Source organism: Caretta caretta, chromosome 1, assembly GCF_965140235.1.
Source record: "Caretta caretta isolate rCarCar2 chromosome 1, rCarCar1.hap1, whole genome shotgun sequence".
NCBI classification, from domain to species: Eukaryota; Metazoa; Chordata; order Testudines; family Cheloniidae; genus Caretta; species Caretta caretta.
In genome coordinates, this window is record NC_134206.1 from 246,577,805 (window position 1) to 246,597,484 (window position 19,680).

Genomic DNA, 19,680 nt, shown 5'->3' on the forward strand with positions numbered 1-19,680 from the left:
AAATGCAGCCGCAGGGCAGCGTGGGCAAAGCCTGTGCTGTGGGTGTTTATACAGTACTGTGGATAATTAGACTGCAGTTTCTAGGGTTGCCAGTCCAACATGGTTTCCTAGCAGTAAATTAACTCATAAAATCTTAACTATGAATGACTTTTCTCCCTGTAGGTTCATAATTTGGTGGCCATTGAGCTAGCTTATATCAACACTAAACACCCAGACTTCGCTGATGCCTGTGGGCTAATAAACAACAACATAGAGGTAAGGAAAACAGCCTTCTAAGCGATGCACTGATTATTTAGAGGGGACTTAAGTTGAACCTTTTTTTTTTTTTTTTTAAATCTGAGCATAAATTGACCTGTGCCTTTATATACTTGGTGTGAAACCCTTTGATTACAGCCCATAAATATAAACTTAAGACCATTGCTTATATGTTCCCCTGAAGCATGTTTGTCAAGGCATCGCTTATTCTTTCTTAAAACAGCATGTTTTTAAAATATGCAAAGCAAAATGAACTCTGATAATACATTGTAAATACTAATTCCACGTGTTTCAAAACAAAACTGATTGACAAGACGCAAACTGCACAGAACACAGACCAATACTAACTAATCTACATTGTTTAGCACAAGTGATTGGCATTTTTCTCCCCTAAATATCTCTCTCTTTCTGAGAGAGAAAATAGCCTTATAGATGTTGAGAACTGACCACTTCTCCCTACCCTAACATTCATTTCTTCTCTTACTTCTCCAATCGCATTTCTCACCGACCATTGATTTCTTATAGTCTTATCTTGTCTCTTACGTTTTGATGCTCTTTATTATTTATTTTGTGTTATATAAATGGTAAGCTGGTTTGGGGGCAAGTCTTTTACCTATGGCCCCAATTCTGCCATCAGATTTGCGCAGGTGGACTCCCACTGACTTAGTGTGGGAACAAAGTCTGTCTGTGATGATCCGATTGCAGGAATGAGGACTCTGTAAGTGCATGTAAACTTCTATGGCATCTTATACAAATTCTGAATAGCATACAATACCCCCTTTTCTAACATTTTCCTAAAAGAAATACTGGGTCTGAAATCTTTTGTTTTTTCTAAGTTTGTAATGTTTTGTCCTTACTAGTGAGAGATCTATTCTTAATCACCAGAAAAGTCCAATCTTTCCCCTTATTCACCTTGACTTGCTTCAACTGCTACTTTGTTGTTCTATAGCTAGTGCAAGTTCTCTCCTTTTCCTGCCGTCTTTTGGACCAGTAATTATCAACCTGACCATGCTGCTCTAGTAGTCAGTTCTTTATGGATATTATTTCATAAACACACTTCTTAATGAAGACTATAGGGAATCCATCCTGATCCAAGCTGTATCTTGGTTTTTAAGGGCTGTGGCTTAGAAGCTCAGTTTCTTGAGTGTACTGCAAAGATCTGTGCCTTGAATACTTTGTTCAGTTCACATTTTATATTCCACATTAGTTCTGGCCACTTAATCCTTCAAAATTGTCTTGTCCACCTAACTGGTTTTGATTTAAAACATCATAGTGTGGGATACAAGCTACTTTGCGATAAATATGAGACATGTTGCTAGCATCAATCTCTACAATTTACGTGCTTATCCCTGAAGCAATAAAGCTTGACACAGAGTGATAGATAATCAAGGTTTTTGCTGGCTTTTTTTTAAAGGAGCAAAGGCGTAACAGGTTAGCCCGAGAATTGCCTTCTTCTGTGCCACGAGACAAGGTGAGTGAATATTGATTTTAAAAAAAAAAATTGTTTAATGCACCATTTTTGATCCAAAGCATGAGAACTGTATTATACACTTATGGTGCATGAGCATCTTGTTAAGTAGGTGAGATTTAATGTGTTTGCAAGTGTTAAAGAAAAAGTGGGTCATAACTTGTATGCTTAAATGTGACTTGAGAGACAATCTGGAGATTTTAATCCGTCTCTATGGAGTAGTGGTGGTGGTTTTTTTTTTTTTTTTTTTTAAAGAGATCTGAAAGCCAACATGATTCAAACTCTTAAAGCCACTTTTAGAGCTACAGCTGAGAATGCAGCATTTTATTCTCTGGAAGAAGAAAATTAAGCTGTAGCATGAGTTTATTCTCGGGTTTAGACATAGATCCTATCTATTCAATTTCAACCTTTTGACCAGTACTATTACATTACTGCTCTTTCAGCTGTATCCATCAGCTCGTTCAGGTTTGCAAGGCTCTAAGAATAAGTTGAGTAATTGGTACACATGAGGCAGCACTAAGTGACATAGAAAAGTGCACTTAGTTGTTCAAATGGGCAGTCTGTCATTATTTTAGTGTATTTCATGCACTCTGTTTGAAATTATTATAAGCCTAGATTGGTGCAAAACATCTTTTTTCATGAATCTCCAAAATACTGTTTAAGCTTTGCAGGAATTGTTGCAATTTGTAATGTAAAAAACAGTTAATGAACCAAACTTTAAAAAAGTGAGAAAAGCTTTCAAAATATATCCAGTATTAGTTTATAGGATCAACCTAGGATCTGTGTGAACCAGTTGGGAATGTTAAGCAGCAGTACAGAGCTTGCTTTGAATGCTGTTTGATCATGCCCATTACATCATGCTTTTCTCTGATTTCATTGTACAGTCAAATTTAAATCTGCAATATGGGAATTGGCGATGGTTTTGAGGCCAAACAAGCCAGAGGTGTTTAATTTTTAATTGGCTGCTTTTTAAGGCCTTTGGAATTCTTCTCCTGTTCATGTGGGGCTGCTTGTAAATCTACAAGTTAAAAATGTCTTTCTGGCTAGCTAAAGATGTTAGTAGAGAACAATGCATGAATGTATTAGGCACATTCAGTGTCTGCCCTTAGTTGATTTTTTTTCTGCATTTCTTACCTTCTTTAGTCTACTAAACCTGCAGGTGCATTGACACCTGCCTCCCAGGAGACCTCTACTGCTGCTTCTGCTGAGGCTGATGGCAAGGTCTGTCCTGATTCTTCCTATTAGCACTGCATGCTCATTCCTGTTGTGGTGCACCTTGGATAGTACAAAAAGTAGTTCACATGCATTGTGTTTTGTCATTGACGCAGTGTCCTCTGGGTCTGTCAGATCATGTGTCCTGTAGTGCTGAGGTTGCCTAGCATTAGTCACATTCATTAGATTGTACAGGGCAGGTAATGTGTGAGGTACACTTGGATAGAAATTTCATTGCTTTCAGTATCTGTGTATTTGTTTGCAGTGAATTGTGGTGTGAATGTGCAGAGCCATAATTTGCAGGAAATTGTTTCACCAAAATAGTCTATTCAACTGCCATACTGTAATCCAACATTTTAAGCATTTTTGTCAAATTACGTGTTTTAATATGTCTTAACGTTTAATGGAAGAAAGAAGATAAAATAAAAATGTGAGTCTCCTGCTGCCTTCAGGGAATCTCTCTAGGCTCTGTTCTAACTGCACCCCCTTTTTGTCATCTTAAAAATAATCCCTGCTAACCAATTTATTTGTATCTGTACAATACATCCTGCAATGGCTCTTTAACATTTCTGCTCCAGTGTTCTGCCTGTTTTGTTAAATTCACAGCACACCTGTGTGAAAAGCCTTTTTTTTTCTAGTCATCTTTATTTTACAGGCAGAAACATTTGCTGTTGAATATTTATATCACAGGAGCACCTAGAGGCTTCATCCCCCATTGTGCTAGGTGATGCACGTATATATGCAAAGACATTGTCGTGTCTTGTCCTCTCCGCCCCCCCCCCCAACCCCGCTGATTAAGGAGTTAGAACCTAAAATAAATTCTAGTTGAAACTGGAGTTTTATCTGTACGCTGTAGCAAGTGATTTAGGGGATCTAATCCACCGAAGTCACCTAAACAAAAGCTGAAAACTGCTCTTCTTACACGAGGCTTTGTGTACTAGTGATGATGTGTGTTCCTTAGGCATTATGATGGCAGGATTGGTTGCAGGGGAACTGTTGAATTTTAGTATGTTCCTGTTCACTGTATAAAGTTTGTATTTGTAAGTTTGATAAGGCTATGTGCTAATCTTAATACTCTTTCTCAGTGTGTTTAACAGAATGTAGTCTTGGGAATTGTTTCTGGAATATTTTGGACAGTGATATATGTGACTGATTCTGTGCTGAAAGGGTATGGGGTGCGTTTAGAGATCACTGTTATGGAGCAATATTCTGTGTCATAGCACCTAACCTGATAGTAAAGTCATTTTTGGCAGAAGTCCTATCACTAGCAGAAAATGTAGTGAGCCACCTTAAGTCTTGTTCTGTCTTCATGTCTCCTGTTTTGTTAGCAGTTAAGATTACAACTGTAAAAATTCAAATCGGTGTGTTTTATGTACATTGACAGTTAACAGTTGTGTTTAAAAAAAAAATCCCCCAAACACATGTTTGAATCAGACAGTTGAGTTGGTCAGATATAAAATGGGGTTGTCTTCTGGTTAGATTGATTCATCATTAACTTGTTGAGTATATATGCCATCTTTTTTTTTTTTTTTGGGCTTGTAGTTCTCTTTTGACCCATGACAAGCTTTGGTAATTAATTTTTTAATCATGAGCACAGTAGGTGGGGTTTGGCTTGTTTTCCACATGCACTTGAAACAAGATATAAGAAGTATTTCAAGGCTGTCAGTGATTCAGCTATGAGATTTAAATTTATATCTCTTCGCAGACAGTAATTGCTTTGTCAAAGGTATATGAGCAGGGTGAATAAAACCGATGGTAGGGTTATAGAGTGGTGCAGGATGGATGATCAGGTTCTGTGAATACAAGAGCATCTAGCAATGTGGACTTCCAACTAACAGCCTTCAAAGTAATGTAACAGTATTACCTACTAATAGTTTTTCATCCAGCGTCCCTAATGTGCACCCCAGAGTGGTGTTACTGGGAGATGAAGAAGAACAGCGTGCTGTCCTTTCTCTGTAAGGGAAGCTGTGCTTCCTGAGAGTGCCAGTTCTTTCCTGTCTCCCAATGGGTGGAGATTTCCTTTTGTTTTAGTGATCTGGATTATTTAATTTTGGCTTATGTCACATTGTATGCCAGGTCCTGCACAAGGAAGGGCTGGGCAGTTGGTCCCTTGGAGACAGATCCCTAAAGCTTTGTGGCGCGCACACAAGCTTTTAATACTTGGGAACCTGAATGCCTGGGGTTTTACAGCTGTTATTGTAAGGGACTGTTCTTGCTTCTACTTGAATTGAGGCACTAGAGAAAATCTGTTCAATAGTTTCAAGCCCTTCAGAGTTGTTGTATAGAAATATACTTACCGAACCAAATGTGTTCAACAAAAGCTGCTCCTTTCAGGTTTCATAGGTGCCTACTGCTACAAGATAGAGGGTAACATTTTCCAAACTGTCTGAATGATTTAGGAGCCTAATTCCCATTTTCAAAATGAACTAGGTTCTTAAGAGCCTAAGGCTGATCTACATGGGAAATCTTAGGCCTTGGCTACACTTGCGAATTACAGCACAATAAAGCCACTCAGAGTGCTGTACCTCACTCCCTGTCCACGCTGACCAGGCACGTAGAGCGCTCTGACTCCACAGCTACAGCACTGCTGGTACTCCACCTCGGCGAGTGGAATAACGTTTGCTGCGTCCCCCGCTGGAGCACCGCCGCGCCAGTGTGGACACCCTGGCCTTACATTGCGCTCTGATTGGCCTCCAGAAGTGTCCCACAATGCCTGTTCTAGCCTCTCTGGTCATCACTTTGAACTCTACTGGGAATTCTCTGGGAATTTTGAAAATCCCCTTCCTGTTTGCTCAGCCAGGCGTGGAGTGCTCTCAGCGAATCTTTCCAGGTGACCATGCCTCCAAGCGCCAGGGGATCCCCAGTATGGAGCAATGGTGAGGTGCTGGACCTCATCAGTGTTTTGGGGAAGGAGGCTGTCCAGTCCCAGCCGAGCTCTAGCCGTAGGCATTACGATACCTTTGGGCAGATATCAAGGGACATGATGGAAGGGGGCCATGAGCAGGATGCACTGCAGTGGAGGATAAAAGTGAAGGAGCTGCAGAGTGCCTAGTAGAAAGCCCACGAGGCAAACCGGTGCTCCAGTGGTGCCCCCCTGACCTGCTGTTTTTACAAAGAGCTGGACGCGATACTTGAGGGTGACCCCACCTCCACTCTGAGTACCACCACGGACACCTCAGAGGCCAGTGCAACAAGGCAGGAGGAGGAGGAGCAGCAAAGCGGGAGCGAGGGTGCTCCGGCGGAGGAAGACACCTCAGAATCCCTAGATGCATGCAGCCAGGGGCTGTTCTCAAGCCAGGAGGAAGGTAGCCAGTCATGGTGGCCGGTGCTTGGGGAAGGACAAACACCAGAGGAGGTTCCCGGTAAGCGGCTTTTATTTTGGGAAGGAAGTTATTCGGTGTGGGCTCTTGGGGCGGGGAGGATTAGGGCCGCATGCGTGCCTAGATGCGGAATAGGGCATTGATGTGCTCTCTCACATCGCAGTAATCGGCCTCAGTGATCTCTTCAAAGGTCTCAGCCAGAACTTGGGCAATGGGCTTGTGTAGGTTTCTTGGGAGAGCCACTGTGGACCTCGTCCCAGTAAGGATACAGTGTCTGTGCCACTGTGCCCAGAGGGGCAGGGGGACCATTGCTGCACACAGGCAAGCTGCATATGTGCTAGGGCAGAATCCGCATTGCAGTAGAAGACCCTCCCTTGCTTCCCAGGTCACCCTCAGCAACAAGATATCTTCCAGGACGAACTCCTGTGGAAAATGTGGGGACAGTGTTCAGTATAGGGGCCCTCTGCCGCTGTTGGCTCTCCCCAAGGCACGGAAACCCAGAGGACAGTACAGCCATGAAACAATCAGTCACGCTTGACCCCGTGCTTACGCACCATTTTGGGGCTCCCATGGGTTATGTGCGCTCGCTTTGGGATGGCCAAATTATGCTATTGTGTAGCCTGTGCTTGCCCTTAAGTATGGAGGAAGCATTGCTCTGTCTGGTGTGAACAATGCTGCCTCTGTTAAGTGTTGCATTTTGCCTAACAGATGCAACCTTGAGATCTCAGCCGTCCGTGTTATCACTGGCCAAAAGACTCCAAAGAATCAGAAAGAGGCCACATAAAAGCAAGGAAGACGTTGCATGAAGTATTGCAGCATTCAAGTAATGAAAATCGAAAAGTGCAGGAGTGGCGGGACAGTGAAAGAAGGATCTGCCAGCAGAATGTGGATTGCCGGCACCAAAGCACAGAGCGGCTGATAAGCATAATGGAGTGCCAAGCGGACTCTATCCAGGCACTCATAGCCATGCAGGCGGAGCACTACTGACCCCCCTCCCCCGCAGCCCTTGTCCCAAAAACTCTTTCCCTTGTGCCCCCATGTCACTTCCAACCCACTTTCCCCAACATCTGGGTTCTTACCGCCACCAGCTGCCTCCAACATCTGTAGCTTCACTACCCAACCCTGAAAACTACAACCTTTACCTACTGCACTCAACCCCCATCACCATGCAGTATAGCCATCCTGAAGTGCAGCACTCATTGCACAGCACTCCAGACAGGATATACGCAAATCTGTGATTTTACCGTTCACCACCCAACCCCCTTGCCCTTTCTGTTTCCCAAGCAGTTGTTTCTTTTCAATAAATGAATTTTCTTTTCAATAAATGGATTTTTTGGCTTTGAAAAGATTCTTTATTATTGCATAAAGTAAAAGATTCCTTAGCCCAGGAAAGAAACAGGCACTGCAAGTCAGCTTAGCAAATACAGGTTCCTATTAACATTGGAACCACTGCACTTCACTCCCGTGCAGGGCATCAGACATTACTGGTGGCTTCAGCCTCAAATTGCTGCCTCAAGGCATCCCTAATTCTTGCAGCCCCAAGCTGGGCCCCTCTAATAGCCCTGCTCTCTGGCTGCTCAAATTCAGCCTCCAGGTGTTGAATCTCAGAGTTCCATGCCTGAGTGAATCGTTCACCTTTCGCTTCACAAATGTTATGGAGGGTACAGCACGCGGATATAACCGCAGGGATGCTGTCATTGGCCAGGTCGAGCTTCCCATACAGAGAGCGCCAGCGGCCCTTTAAACAGCCAAAAGCATACTCCACAGTCATTCTGCACCGACTCAGCCTGTAGTTGAAACGCTCCTTGCTGTTGTCAAGGCTCCCTGTGTAGGGTTTCATGAGCCACAGCATCAAAGGGTAAGCGGGGTCTCCAAGGATCACAATGGGCATTTTGACGTCCCCTACAGTGATCTTCTGGTCTGGGGAAAAAAGTCCCAGCTTGCAGCTTCCTGAACAGGCCAGTGTTTTGCAAGATGCATGCATCATGCACCTTTCTGGGCCAGCCTGGGTTAATGTTTGTGAAACGCCCACGGTGATCCACAAGCGTCTGGAGAACCATAGAGAAATAGCCCTTCCAATTAACATACTCGGAGGCTAGGTGGTCTGGTGCCAGAATTGGAATATGCATGTCATCTATCACCTCTCCGCATTTAGGGAAACCCATTTGTGCAAAGCCATCCACAATGTCCTCCATGTTACCCAGAGTCACGGTTCTTCTGAGCAGGATGTGATTAATGGCCCTGCAAACTTGCATCAACACGATTCTAACGGTCGACTTCCCCACTCCAAACTGGCTAGCGACTGATTGGTAGCTGTCTGGAGTTGCCAGTTTCCAGATTGCAATAGCCACCTACTTCTACACCGTCAGGGCAGCTCTCAATCTCATGTCTTTGCGCCGCAGGGTAGGGGCGAGCTCCTTACACGGTCCCATGAAAGTGGCTTTTCTCATCCGAAAGTTCTGCAGCCACTGCTAGTCATCTCACTGCTAGACTTGCATGACGATGTGATCCCACCACTCGGTGCTTGTTTCCCGAGCCCAAAAGTGGCATTCCACGGTGGTGAGCATGTCCGTGAATGCCCCAACCAACTCGTGTCGTTTGCGTTACTCACATCAATATCATTGTTAGAGTCCTCACTGTCACTTTGGATCTTAAGGAGTAACTCGACTGCCAAACGTGATGCGCTGGTGAGACTCATCAGCATATTCCTTAGCAGTTTGGGCTCCATTCCCACAGACCGAAAGGGAAGACAGAGCGTGCAGTACAAAAAACATTGAAAGATGGCGCCAAATGTGGTCGGAAGCACAGGGAATGCTGGGATGTGAACCGATGCATCCCGGGGCGTTGGGACAGGACCCAGAATGCCCCGCCCCCTTCCCACAAGCCACAGTGCCAGAATGGGGAGAGGTGCTCTGTGGGATAGCTGCCCATAATGCACCACTCCCAGTGCCACTGCAAGTGCCGCAAATGTGGCCACGCCAGTACGCTGTCAGCTGTCAGTGTGGACACACTGCAGCACTTCCTCTGCTGCGCTGTCCGAAGGCGGGTTTAACTCTCAGCACTCTACATCTGCAAGTGTAGCCATGCCCTTAAAGTGCTATAAGAGAGAATGAGTTTAAGGCACGATAGCTATACTAGTGTAACTCCTCCTAGGGACACTCCTATTCAGAATTCTGGGGTCGCTTATGTCACTGGGAGCAGTTTAAGCTAAAACCAAAAGAATATCTTCCAGGCAGGGTAGTTATACCAGTATAACTATAGCTCTTCAACTGTAATAATACCTTAATATATTGGAAAAGCTTCTATGTACACAAGCTCAAGTCTCAGAGACTTTTGTGGGATTTAGGCTCTGAAGTGCCTAATTCACTTTTTAAATTGGGATGTAGACTATTATGCATATTTGAAAAATGGTACTCAGTTTGTTTACTCTGACACTACTCAACATTGTCACATTGAATTGAACGTGTCCCCCCGACTCCATCATCCAAGATGAAAGGAGGGAGGGAAAAGTTGTTGGAAGCAAAGAATGAAATGAAGGAAGGGGCTGTACACTCGAAGTTGCAACTCTTGCCAGTGAGCCACATGTGATTGCTCGGTGGTGGTAGTAGTGAGCTTCACAGGAGACTGCCATGCAATGCCTGACTTTTGGCTGACCAATATTTCTTTGCATTGTCTTGTTTCTGCAGGCTGCTCCTGGGGTGGGAGATGTGACTCAAGAACCCGGAACAGGCAATTGGAGAGGAATGCTGAAACCCTCAAAAGCTGAAGAGCTATTAATGGAGGAAAAATCTAAACCAGTTACAGTCCTACCTGCCAGTCCTCAAAAAGGCCATGCTGTAAACCTGTTGGATGTGGTGAGTTGTGAAAGAGATGATACAGCGGCACCTCTCTTGATTAGCTCAGGCACAGGAAACAGGATTTTAATCTATATGAATTCTGTACCTGTAGAATATGAAACTATTGGCATATGGACAGGTAGGTACCTTCTGAGGTCCTCTTCCATTAACACTTCCTTTCCCTGTAGTTTGTGGAACAGAACTGGGGGAACCTGACTTACTTCCACATCCATCTAAATGAAGGGATTATTTGCCTACTTCATTAATGCTATAAAAAGATTAATCTCTTGTCAGAGTAGCAAAATCGCCCTAGACTTCAGCAGGATCAAGTGGACAGTCACTTTCACTGTCAGTAACCATGAGCTATTGTAAAACCTAAAGTCACTTGATTAAATTAAATCACTGCTGCCTTTTTCTCTGAGAGGTTGTTTTTTTGAGAATTTCCTGTCCTTTATACTACTTCTCAGCTCAGTTTCAGAGCTCATGTTTTTGACTTGTCAAAACAGCTGTAGTTCTGTTTTGGGGAGAGTAAACACTTGTTGCAAGACCAGTTGGAATCAAGCTGAAAGATGAATGGAGTATCCACTCTGCCATCCAAAGTAGGTAAAGTTTTTTAAATAAAATCAACCTGTAAACATTTAAATAAGTTTGTCTTTATTTTTTCCTGTAGCCTGTACCTGTTGCACGCAGACTCTCTGCCCGTGAGCAACGAGACTGCGAAGTGATTGAACGACTTATCAAATCCTATTTCCTTATTGTCAGGAAGAACATTCAGGACAGGTAATAGCTTGCGAAACTTTGCGTGATATAGCCATGTCATTTGTTGCTGAATATAACCGTGCGTTTATATTGCTTTATCTCTCTAGGCAGAGTTTAGTGGCTCTACAAGGAGGAGCTGTGAAATTTGATTCCTTATAAAATTGAAGTCCACTTGATAGGCAAAAAGAGCACTTTTTCAAAGCCTCCAATACGAGTTCTTCTTTTTGAGTACTCTGTTGTACTGCACTTTAAACTTCATTTATTTTTAAAGAGAATGTCTGCTTTTGTATAGGATACTGCAATCTGTATTGATGGATTGGAGCAAATAATTGACATACATCCAAGGTCCAGTCAAGCAGTCAAAGGACTTAGCTTTGCAGCCACCAGCCTTCCTTCTGAGGAGGCCCATATAGAGTTCTTTTGACTGGTGTGTTCCAATTCTCAGCCATAAGGCTAGAGGTAGTAATGCCAAAGCATGCTGCCTCTGCTGCGTAGACTGTCTTTAAAGTTGCTGTTGCCCAGTTTTGTTTTGTCATTTGGTAAGAAGAATGAAACAAAGAAGAGACTAACGGTTTTATTACTGAAGGCTTTACAGAAAAGTCAGCAATTTATCCCTTTTTTTTAATAGGCAAAGTTGGAGCTTAGATCAGGTTGTTTAACCCACACAATGACAATTGCAAGCATGTTCTCCAGTATTTAATTTTAAATGACTCAGATGGTGTTTCCTCATTTTCCATTGCAGTGCTACCCAAAAGTCCTTTTACTTCAGATGTTCAACCTTAATTTACCTCTTACTTCACTTTATCGTAGTACTCCAAGTTATATACCCTCTTATGCTCCCCTAAATAATTTTTCTCTCCCTTGTTCATGCACTTTTTTCCCCCATAGGCTCACATACTGTGTGTGTCATGGCTGTTTACTTTTGTACTGTGTAACTTTACAACATTTAAGAGCTTCTGTGTGTTCCCATGCAAAGATATCTTAGGAATTGGCCATTGAAAAGAGTACTCTATGCCTTGCGTTTCAAGTGTAGTTGCAGAGTTAACTCAGGCTCTTACTTGGATGTTTCCCCAACCCCCTATCATCCACCAATTCGCACAACCATCTGACCTGAGTTTAGTGGTGCTTTCAACTTAGGTTAGCTATCTAATCTGTGGCTGTAGGCTTAAAACCTGTTTGCACTCAGGCTACCCGCTTTGCAGTGAGGACGCAGACTAAATCACTTGATTGCTCACAGTCCTACAATGTCTTCCCACGTGCCCAGAAGGACAGACAAGTTCTCCCACAATTCACTGGGAAAGAATCAGAGTAGCTTGTCTTACTGCCGCACAAAAACCCATGGGATATGCCCCCAGAAAGTCCTAGTGACAGACACAGTATAGCGCCAGTGAGAACACATTAACTTGGGTATGGCTTTCAGTGTAGCTACTTACATCTAGGTTAGGCTATCCCAAGTGCTCCTACCTGGATGCTGATCACCTGAGTTAGGATATGTTTTCACTGCACTTATCACTCCACAGGAAGTGCATGGTTTTTATCTTGCCAATTCCTATCTCTATTGATTTTTCCACTTTGTCAGAAGAGCTCTGCTGTGCTCTGATCCTGTCAGATTCCATAAGTAAGGCAGGGACAGTACTTTGAATTTACTGCAGGAAGTTCAGGGCACATGTAACTGTGGAAATCCATATTAAACCAATGTTCCTTCTTGGTATTTCAAGTGACACATAAAACTGAAATCTTGACCACTTGTGATCATTAAAGATTTAATGGCTTCCTTTTCATGACTAGGAGTCTTGACGCTGGGTCATGGCCAAACTGTGTTTTGGGTAATTCTATTCTGTTTGTCTAAACTCTCCTTGCATTTTGAAATTCCCATCACTTCTTGCTGTGTGGTGCCTTAGAAGCAGCATCGTCCAATGTATAGGGTACTGGCAGGGAATTGGTAGACCTGTGTTCTGTTCCTAGCTCTTTCGCTGACCTGGTGTGTGACCATGGACAAGTCACTGCACTGTGCCTCCATTTCCCTTTTCATCCTTTGTATTGTCTATTTAGATACTAAGAGACAGAACCTGCTGTGAAGAGCTTAGTGTTTTTACAGAACCTAGCACAATGGGGCCTGATCTTGATTAGGGCTTCAGGTGCTACTGTAATAAAAATAATTTAGGCCTAACAGTTGGTATAGAACCTTTCGGGGTTGTACGTATGGGATTCAGTTGTTCACTTTGAAGTGTGGCCATCTTACAGGCAATAAACTCAGCAGCTGTTGGACTACACACAGTCACTTCACAGCTGTTTAAGACATATGGATGTAAGATTCCTGTCAACATTCTGTATAATTGCTTACATTGGAACATACAGATTTACTCAAACTGCATGTTGACTCTGGAATAGCTAATGCCCTAGCTTTGTGTGGCTTGTTTGACATTTTATTTTTTGCTTGCAGCGTGCCAAAGGCAGTGATGCATTTTCTGGTGAATCATGTGAAAGACACTCTTCAGAGCGAGCTAGTTGGACAACTGTACAAATCCTTGTTGCTAGATGACCTTCTGACGGAATCTGAGGACATGGCACAGCGCAGAAAGGAGGCAGCTGACATGTTAAAGGTATTGAAAATCAAAACACCCGATGAACAGTTAATTAAACTGAAGCATATTAAATCTGCTGGGATTTCAGGTATATAACAGTCTTCAGGTTTTTGCATGCTTTTTGGATTCAGGTCAGTTTTGTTTTGATCTAGTTCATTCTCTTATAGAAGCCCTGCATGAGCAAGAAAGCAATAATGAAATACTAGTAATGTTCACTATACATCATTAATCTAGCTTCTGGAGTAAACCCCAAACACAGCTTTGTTAGATTGGTATTATCTTTCTTTTATAAAGGAGTTTTAGAATAATGAACTTTGTTAGGTTTTCCAGCATACTCTTTTAAAGCTCTGTAACCCTCCCTTGACGGAATTTCCTTTTGAAGGTGGGGTTGAGTCGTCCCCCTCGTTTCCCCCCGCCCCCCAATTCCATGCTTATTTCTGTGAGTAGTACCAAACTATTCTGTCCTAAAGTATCCTGTCCTAAAGGTTTTGATTAGGGACATACTGCTGTGGATTTGGCTGTTACTGCAGATGCTGCACCTGTTTTTCTTGTACTGCAGTGAATTTGAACTAGTCATGAAAACAGTGAAATTGTTTTTTCCAAAGCTCTAATTTTGGGGTGTACCAAATACCGCCAGTTCCATTCCTCTGCACTGAATTGGCATAGAGAAATATGCTTTCTAAAAGATCAAATCAGCACAGTGAGGGAGAAATAGTGTGGGTCAGTTCTCTCATAGAATGCAGCAGGCATTGACTCTGGATGTTTGAGATACCAGACCCCCTAACCTGTCACTGTTCCAGGACTGGATCTAGCAAGTGTAATTTTAAATCTCTGCTCTTTCCTAACCCACATGTTTGAGTCAGAGAGAGAATCTTGTAGAGGGTAAACTCTTAGGGGAATAAGTGATCTGTCTTGTACAGTCCTGAGTGCATTGTTGGTACTTATCATAAACTGGTTTATTTGTTAAGTTTGTTTCAAATGACAGCTGTTTTAAACCTGCCAGGATTTGGACATAGTCCAGTGGTGCATGAAATAGGCAGAATGTAAGTGAAGAGGTTTAAAGGTACAAAATAAGTGCAATTTATACGTTAGTTGCAGAAAGAAACTATTTTATTCTTTATTATGATATGTGGTGGCAAATATCTTTGTAGCTTACCTAAAGATTTATTTATCCACATGGAGTGTTAATACAAATGTACTGGGGCCTTTGGGTAGGCGAGAACATCTTCAAACCAAAAGAAAAGTCTCAAAAAGTTTTGACTGGAACAGAATCTTTTTGTTTTAAACTGACATCTGTTTTGCATGAATTTCTAACACTTTCAGTTCTTGGATGAGAGGCTGGCGGGGTGACGTGGCACAACAACTGTGGGCTACAATCTTTACAATACCTTTGTGTTTTTGTCATATTTTGCACTTGTGTAGTATGCTCCATCTGGGGATCTGAGGCCTCGACAAATGTTAGTGTTGGAAGGCTTAATTCACTGTCACAATGATCTTGTTTTGTAAAACATTGCTGAATTAACATTGTCTTCCGTAGAATGATCTCCTGGTTGTCATAAGAGAAGCAAATAGGGAAAAATTTAATATTTTTTCTTGTGTTTTCCCCTCTGTGCAGGCATTGCAGCGAGCCAGTCAGATTATTGCTGAGATTCGAGAGACGCACCTTTGGTGAAGGTTATCTCTACCAGCCACACTGTTTATATGAGTGGAGAATCCTGATGACTTGAAAATTTGCTAAGCATTGTATACTTGGTAGAATTTTATTTATGAACTCTTACCTGTGTACTGCAACTATGTGTAAATTTGCTCATGTAAAGACAGTTGGTTTGGCTTATGGACAGAAAAGTATGCTGTACTTTTGCAAAACAAGTCATATTTAATCCACATAATAAATGGCTCTAAATGTTTCCTTACCAGTTTTCTGGTGCAAATAAAACAGACCAAGTTTACTGTCCTGTGACAGTCTCATTTAAACTTAGGCAAAACCATTAAAGTTCCAGTGCCTGGCTTGCTAAACAAGTTGCCTGTGGGTTAGATGGACAGTGTAGTCTTGTTGCATAGTTTTAAGCTGCTTTTACAATAGAGGTTTAAATACCATGGGGAGGAGAAAGCACCAGGTATTCTTTCATGAGTATACTGCATGCACCATGGCAAGCGGAGATCTGAATTTGATAACTGCCACAGTAAACATGTCTTCTCTATAAGTATGTGTGCACCCATTTTTTTCAGAATTTTAAAGAAAGCAGCATTATAAAACAAATTTTTGAACTAGATAAATGAATTTCACTTTAGGTGAGTTAGCCTGGAACTTTAAAAAACAAACAGGAGGACTTACTAAAGAATTGGTGCAAACCAATGAATGTGCACCAGAGTTTGCATTTCATTGCTGGAGATGATAATCAAGTGCAAGAACCCCTTCTGGGACCAAACCTCTGGACCATCCACTAGCAAAATTGTTCTCATATAATTTAAAAATAAAATGAATTTCAAAACTGTTGTGGGATAATAAGTGTTTCTTTTAAAATTTAGTTGGACAGAAAGGTGGGATTTTTTTTTAGTTCTTTTCAAATAATTTTGGGATGTATGAAGGCTAAGAGTATCTGTGGAAGAGACAGCAGGACTAGAATGTTTATACCAGAGTCTACTTTAAGTACTGCTGTCTGGGGAAACAAATTTTACTGTGCTGTGAGGAATTTTTCTAAGACAACCCAATTTGTTTTAAGATAAATGTAAGATTGGGAATGAAGTTGATGGTTATTTTCTTCTGGCCATAGCCAGCACAGTGCACATTGATCACACGAGCCTCCTTAAAAGTTAAAATCTTGTTATACATTATAGCTTCCTACAATTTGAATTTAAACTCCAGCACACTTGCATGTATTTTTTTCACACAGATTTATTTATTTGATCAAGTCGAAATGTTCACGATGCTGTTCCTGATGTTGTTTCTCTCACGTGCACATTTAATTGTAGAAGAATTAAATAGACATCACTGTCCACATTTTTATGGCTCTTCTCTGTGCATCAGGTATATAGTAAAACTGGTTTCTTCTCCCACACACACAGTTCCTTCACTATTTCATCACTTAACAGAAACTAAATTCCTGTTTGAACTGCTAAAATTTTAAATGTACAAACCTGATCATTTGCAAACATTTAAGGGACTAGTTTACAATAATGGCTAATTCCCAGTTTTCATTTATCACTGATACATTCACACTGAATTAAGATCAACAGATGGAAACAACATTATTTGGCTTAAGAATCCTGTCTCCCTAATATGCCACCTTTAAATTCCACATTTGTAAGCAGTCTAGAACTTTACATGTTAAATACCCTATTTAATCAACATATAGAAACCAATTTAGCATTCTTAATTACCAGGGAAAAATGCTTTCTGTGGTTCTGGAAACATGAGGCCAAAAGAGGAAGGGTGTCAGACTCAGTTTTCTTACTAATTTAAGCAACAGTTATTTTAAATGCCTTAAACTTCTTTTAATTGGAATCCAATTTTAATACAGTTCAGCTCTCTCCAACTGTGCTTCTTTCTTGCCTGTGTCTCCCCATCCACCCACCTATATACCCTCTTGGTTCAGAAATGCTACTTTTCAACATGTTAATGGCTGACAGAGGTTAATCAGTGATTAATTGGCAAATATAATTTAGTCTCACATTAATCGTGAACTTTCAGAAGGTTGCACAAAGCAAATGAGTTCAGCTTACTCAAGAAATTCTCACAAGTGAAAGGTAAACTTCACAAGAAATGATACAGTTGATTAAGTGTTAATTAGCATTGGTGACCTGAATTCTTTTTGGAAATGCTGTGGTAATATTTTGGTATCACTGTAACTTGTAAATAAGCTGAGGATATATAATGATTTGAAAGAAATGAACTTGGTCTGCCATAATCACTGCAGATTTTAAAAAAATCAATCCATGCTTTAACATGACTTCATCCTTTGATTAAATAAGCTATAGTGCAGTGGTTCTCAAACTATGGGTCAGGACCCCAAAGTGGGTTGCGATCCCATTTTAATGGGGTTGACAGGGTTGGCTTAGACTTGCTGGGGCCTGGGGCCAAAACCCGAGCCTCACCGCCTGGGGCTGAAGTCCAAGGGCTTCAGCCCCGGGTGGTGAGGCTCAGGTTACAGGCCCCCTGCCTCAGGCTGAAGCCTTTGGCTTTGGCTGTCCCACCTTGGGCGGCGGGACTCGGGCAGGCTCAGGCTTTGGTCCCCGTTCCCCCCCATCCCCCACCCCCCCCGGTCGTGTAGTAATTTTTGTTGTCACAAGAGGGTTGCAGTGCAATGAAGTTTGAGAACCCCTGCTATAGTGTATTGATTATACCAAATATGCAGCTGTGAATTTTGAGGAACTAGGTGACATACCCATCCCTGTCTGAACTTTAGGATTCTAATGTAGCTATATTTGTACAGCTTTTTCTATATTGGGGTTTGCTCTCCCAGGATTTCCCATCACTAGTTCTAGTGCAGCAGTAGGAGTTTGTGTCAACAGGACTCGGGTGGTTGCTTATGTTTTTAGCAGTCTACAACTAGTTTAAGCAGTGCTAGATAATGGGATGGTTAAAATGCCAATAGTCACTGGCACTTTGTCTATGCTAGCACTCTGGTTGTTACTTACATCGATGGAAGAAATGGCATGGAAATTTTAGGGAAAGAAACCTAGTGTAGGCCAGGCTGTAGTTCTTTGGTTTTATTTGGTGGGGAGTAGGGAGGGAGTTTGACTTCATTTCCAACCGTTTCTGTTTTTTGCTTTGTGCACATAAACTGTTCTAAGTTTTCTTCCATAGAAACCTAAATCTGTGGAAATGAAAGTCTAACACCTCTTGAGAAATGTAATTTAACATTTGTTCATCAAGAACAGCTACTATTTTTGCACACCTTGAACAAATCCATTATTCAATGAAATTACAATACTGGCATCAGCGAGTAATCAAGGGAGAAAAGTTAGAGAAATAGAAATTTGACATTTAATACCTGATGTATGTATGTTACTACTGTAAATAAAACTGATAGTGTGAAAGACTTGCACATAGCTTTCATATCAATAAATTACTTTTTTTAAGTGGTCAGTTTTAAATTTTACTTATGCGGGGGTAGGTGGGAGTGGGATGTGTGTGTATACTTAAAGGCATTAAACCCAATCAAATGGATTTTTAAAATACATGTGGTAAACACATCTGAAGTCCTACTTACGTGTATGGGAGCTTTTGCTTTTGAAGTGAGGTGCCAGTTGGGCACCACTGGAAACTGAAGTCCCTGATAGACACAGCCATATTAAAAGCAGTTTACCTGTCAATATCTGTCTCCATTTAATTTAGAGGGACCAGCTCTAGAGGCTGTTGTTTCTGTGCCTAGTAAATCCTTGGTATTTGTTGAGACGAGTGCTAACTGGTGGCTTTTATAAGGTGGATAATAACACTTTCAAACTGGGTTGAGACCAGCTCATACACATAAACTACTGTAACCAGATGTTACCAACCAAGGTCAGGTCACTTTGAGAGGGAAGGGTTGGGATGAATTAAATTCTGAAGTCTTATAAACCAACCTAAGAATTTCCAAATCTGTGCTTCATGTTCAAATAGTTTTGCCATCATCTTACTTCCTATTGCTCCTCCATTGCAATACCTATACGAAGTTGAGCACTTCAGCAATTGTAAAGGTTAAGTTGGAATTTCATGTTTTGGATAGCTTAAAAATAAGCAGAAGATCAATGATTTTTCCAAATATTGAGGCTGTATTACAGGCCAAGAGAACCTTCCTTTTATTGGGGCTGTCAAATCCCACTCCAAGGAGTTATCAGGGTGGTCAACTGCTTAATTAGTCCTGAATGCCTACAATGTGCATCAGAGCTGAGCACCAAGTACTGTGAAGAGTAAGGCTATGTTTATGTCACAGAGGTCATGACTTCAAGAGACCTCTATGACACTTCCTGCTTCAGTCCCAGGGGGAGGGACTGGAGCTGTAAACCAATGCAGGGACCATGTCAGGGTTCCAGCGACTCCTTCCTGAGAAGGCCCCTGCAGGGTTCTGGTGACAGGCAACAGTCTTGTGTTGGGGGAGAAGAGTGCTCAGGCAAGTGGCTGGGGTGTCCCATTTTCTCTTTGGGAAATATGGTCACCCTGCAGTTTCGAGCCACCTGGGGTGCAGGGGGAACCCTGCAGCTCCCTGCCACCACGATGGTGGGGGAAACCATGGAGTCGCAGCAGCCTTGTGTGCTGGATTCTC

At 42.1% G+C, this 19,680-nt stretch overlaps 1 protein-coding gene across 5 annotated transcripts in view; it reads left to right on the plus strand.

Moving 5' to 3' along the window:
- The window catches only part of DNM1L (dynamin 1 like), a 65,708-nt gene extending 47,191 nt beyond the window's left edge, over positions 1-18,517 (plus strand). For 3 of the 5 annotated variants that reach the window (XM_048829985.2, XM_048829995.2, XM_075122771.1), the window contains 7 exons: positions 163-255; positions 1,670-1,726; positions 2,867-2,944; positions 9,942-10,109; positions 10,762-10,871; positions 13,294-13,453; positions 15,051-18,517. In XM_048829985.2, coding sequence (XP_048685942.1) covers positions 163-255; positions 1,670-1,726; positions 2,867-2,944; positions 9,942-10,109; positions 10,762-10,871; positions 13,294-13,453; positions 15,051-15,107 — 723 coding nt within the window. In that variant the 3' untranslated portion in view covers positions 15,108-18,517. The remainder of the gene's footprint in view (positions 1-162; positions 256-1,669; positions 1,727-2,866; positions 2,945-9,941; positions 10,110-10,761; positions 10,872-13,293; positions 13,454-15,050) is intronic. The other 2 variants (XM_048830005.2, XM_048830013.2) reach the window with 1 other exon arrangement.
- Positions 18,518-19,680: the final 1,163 nt, after the last annotated feature.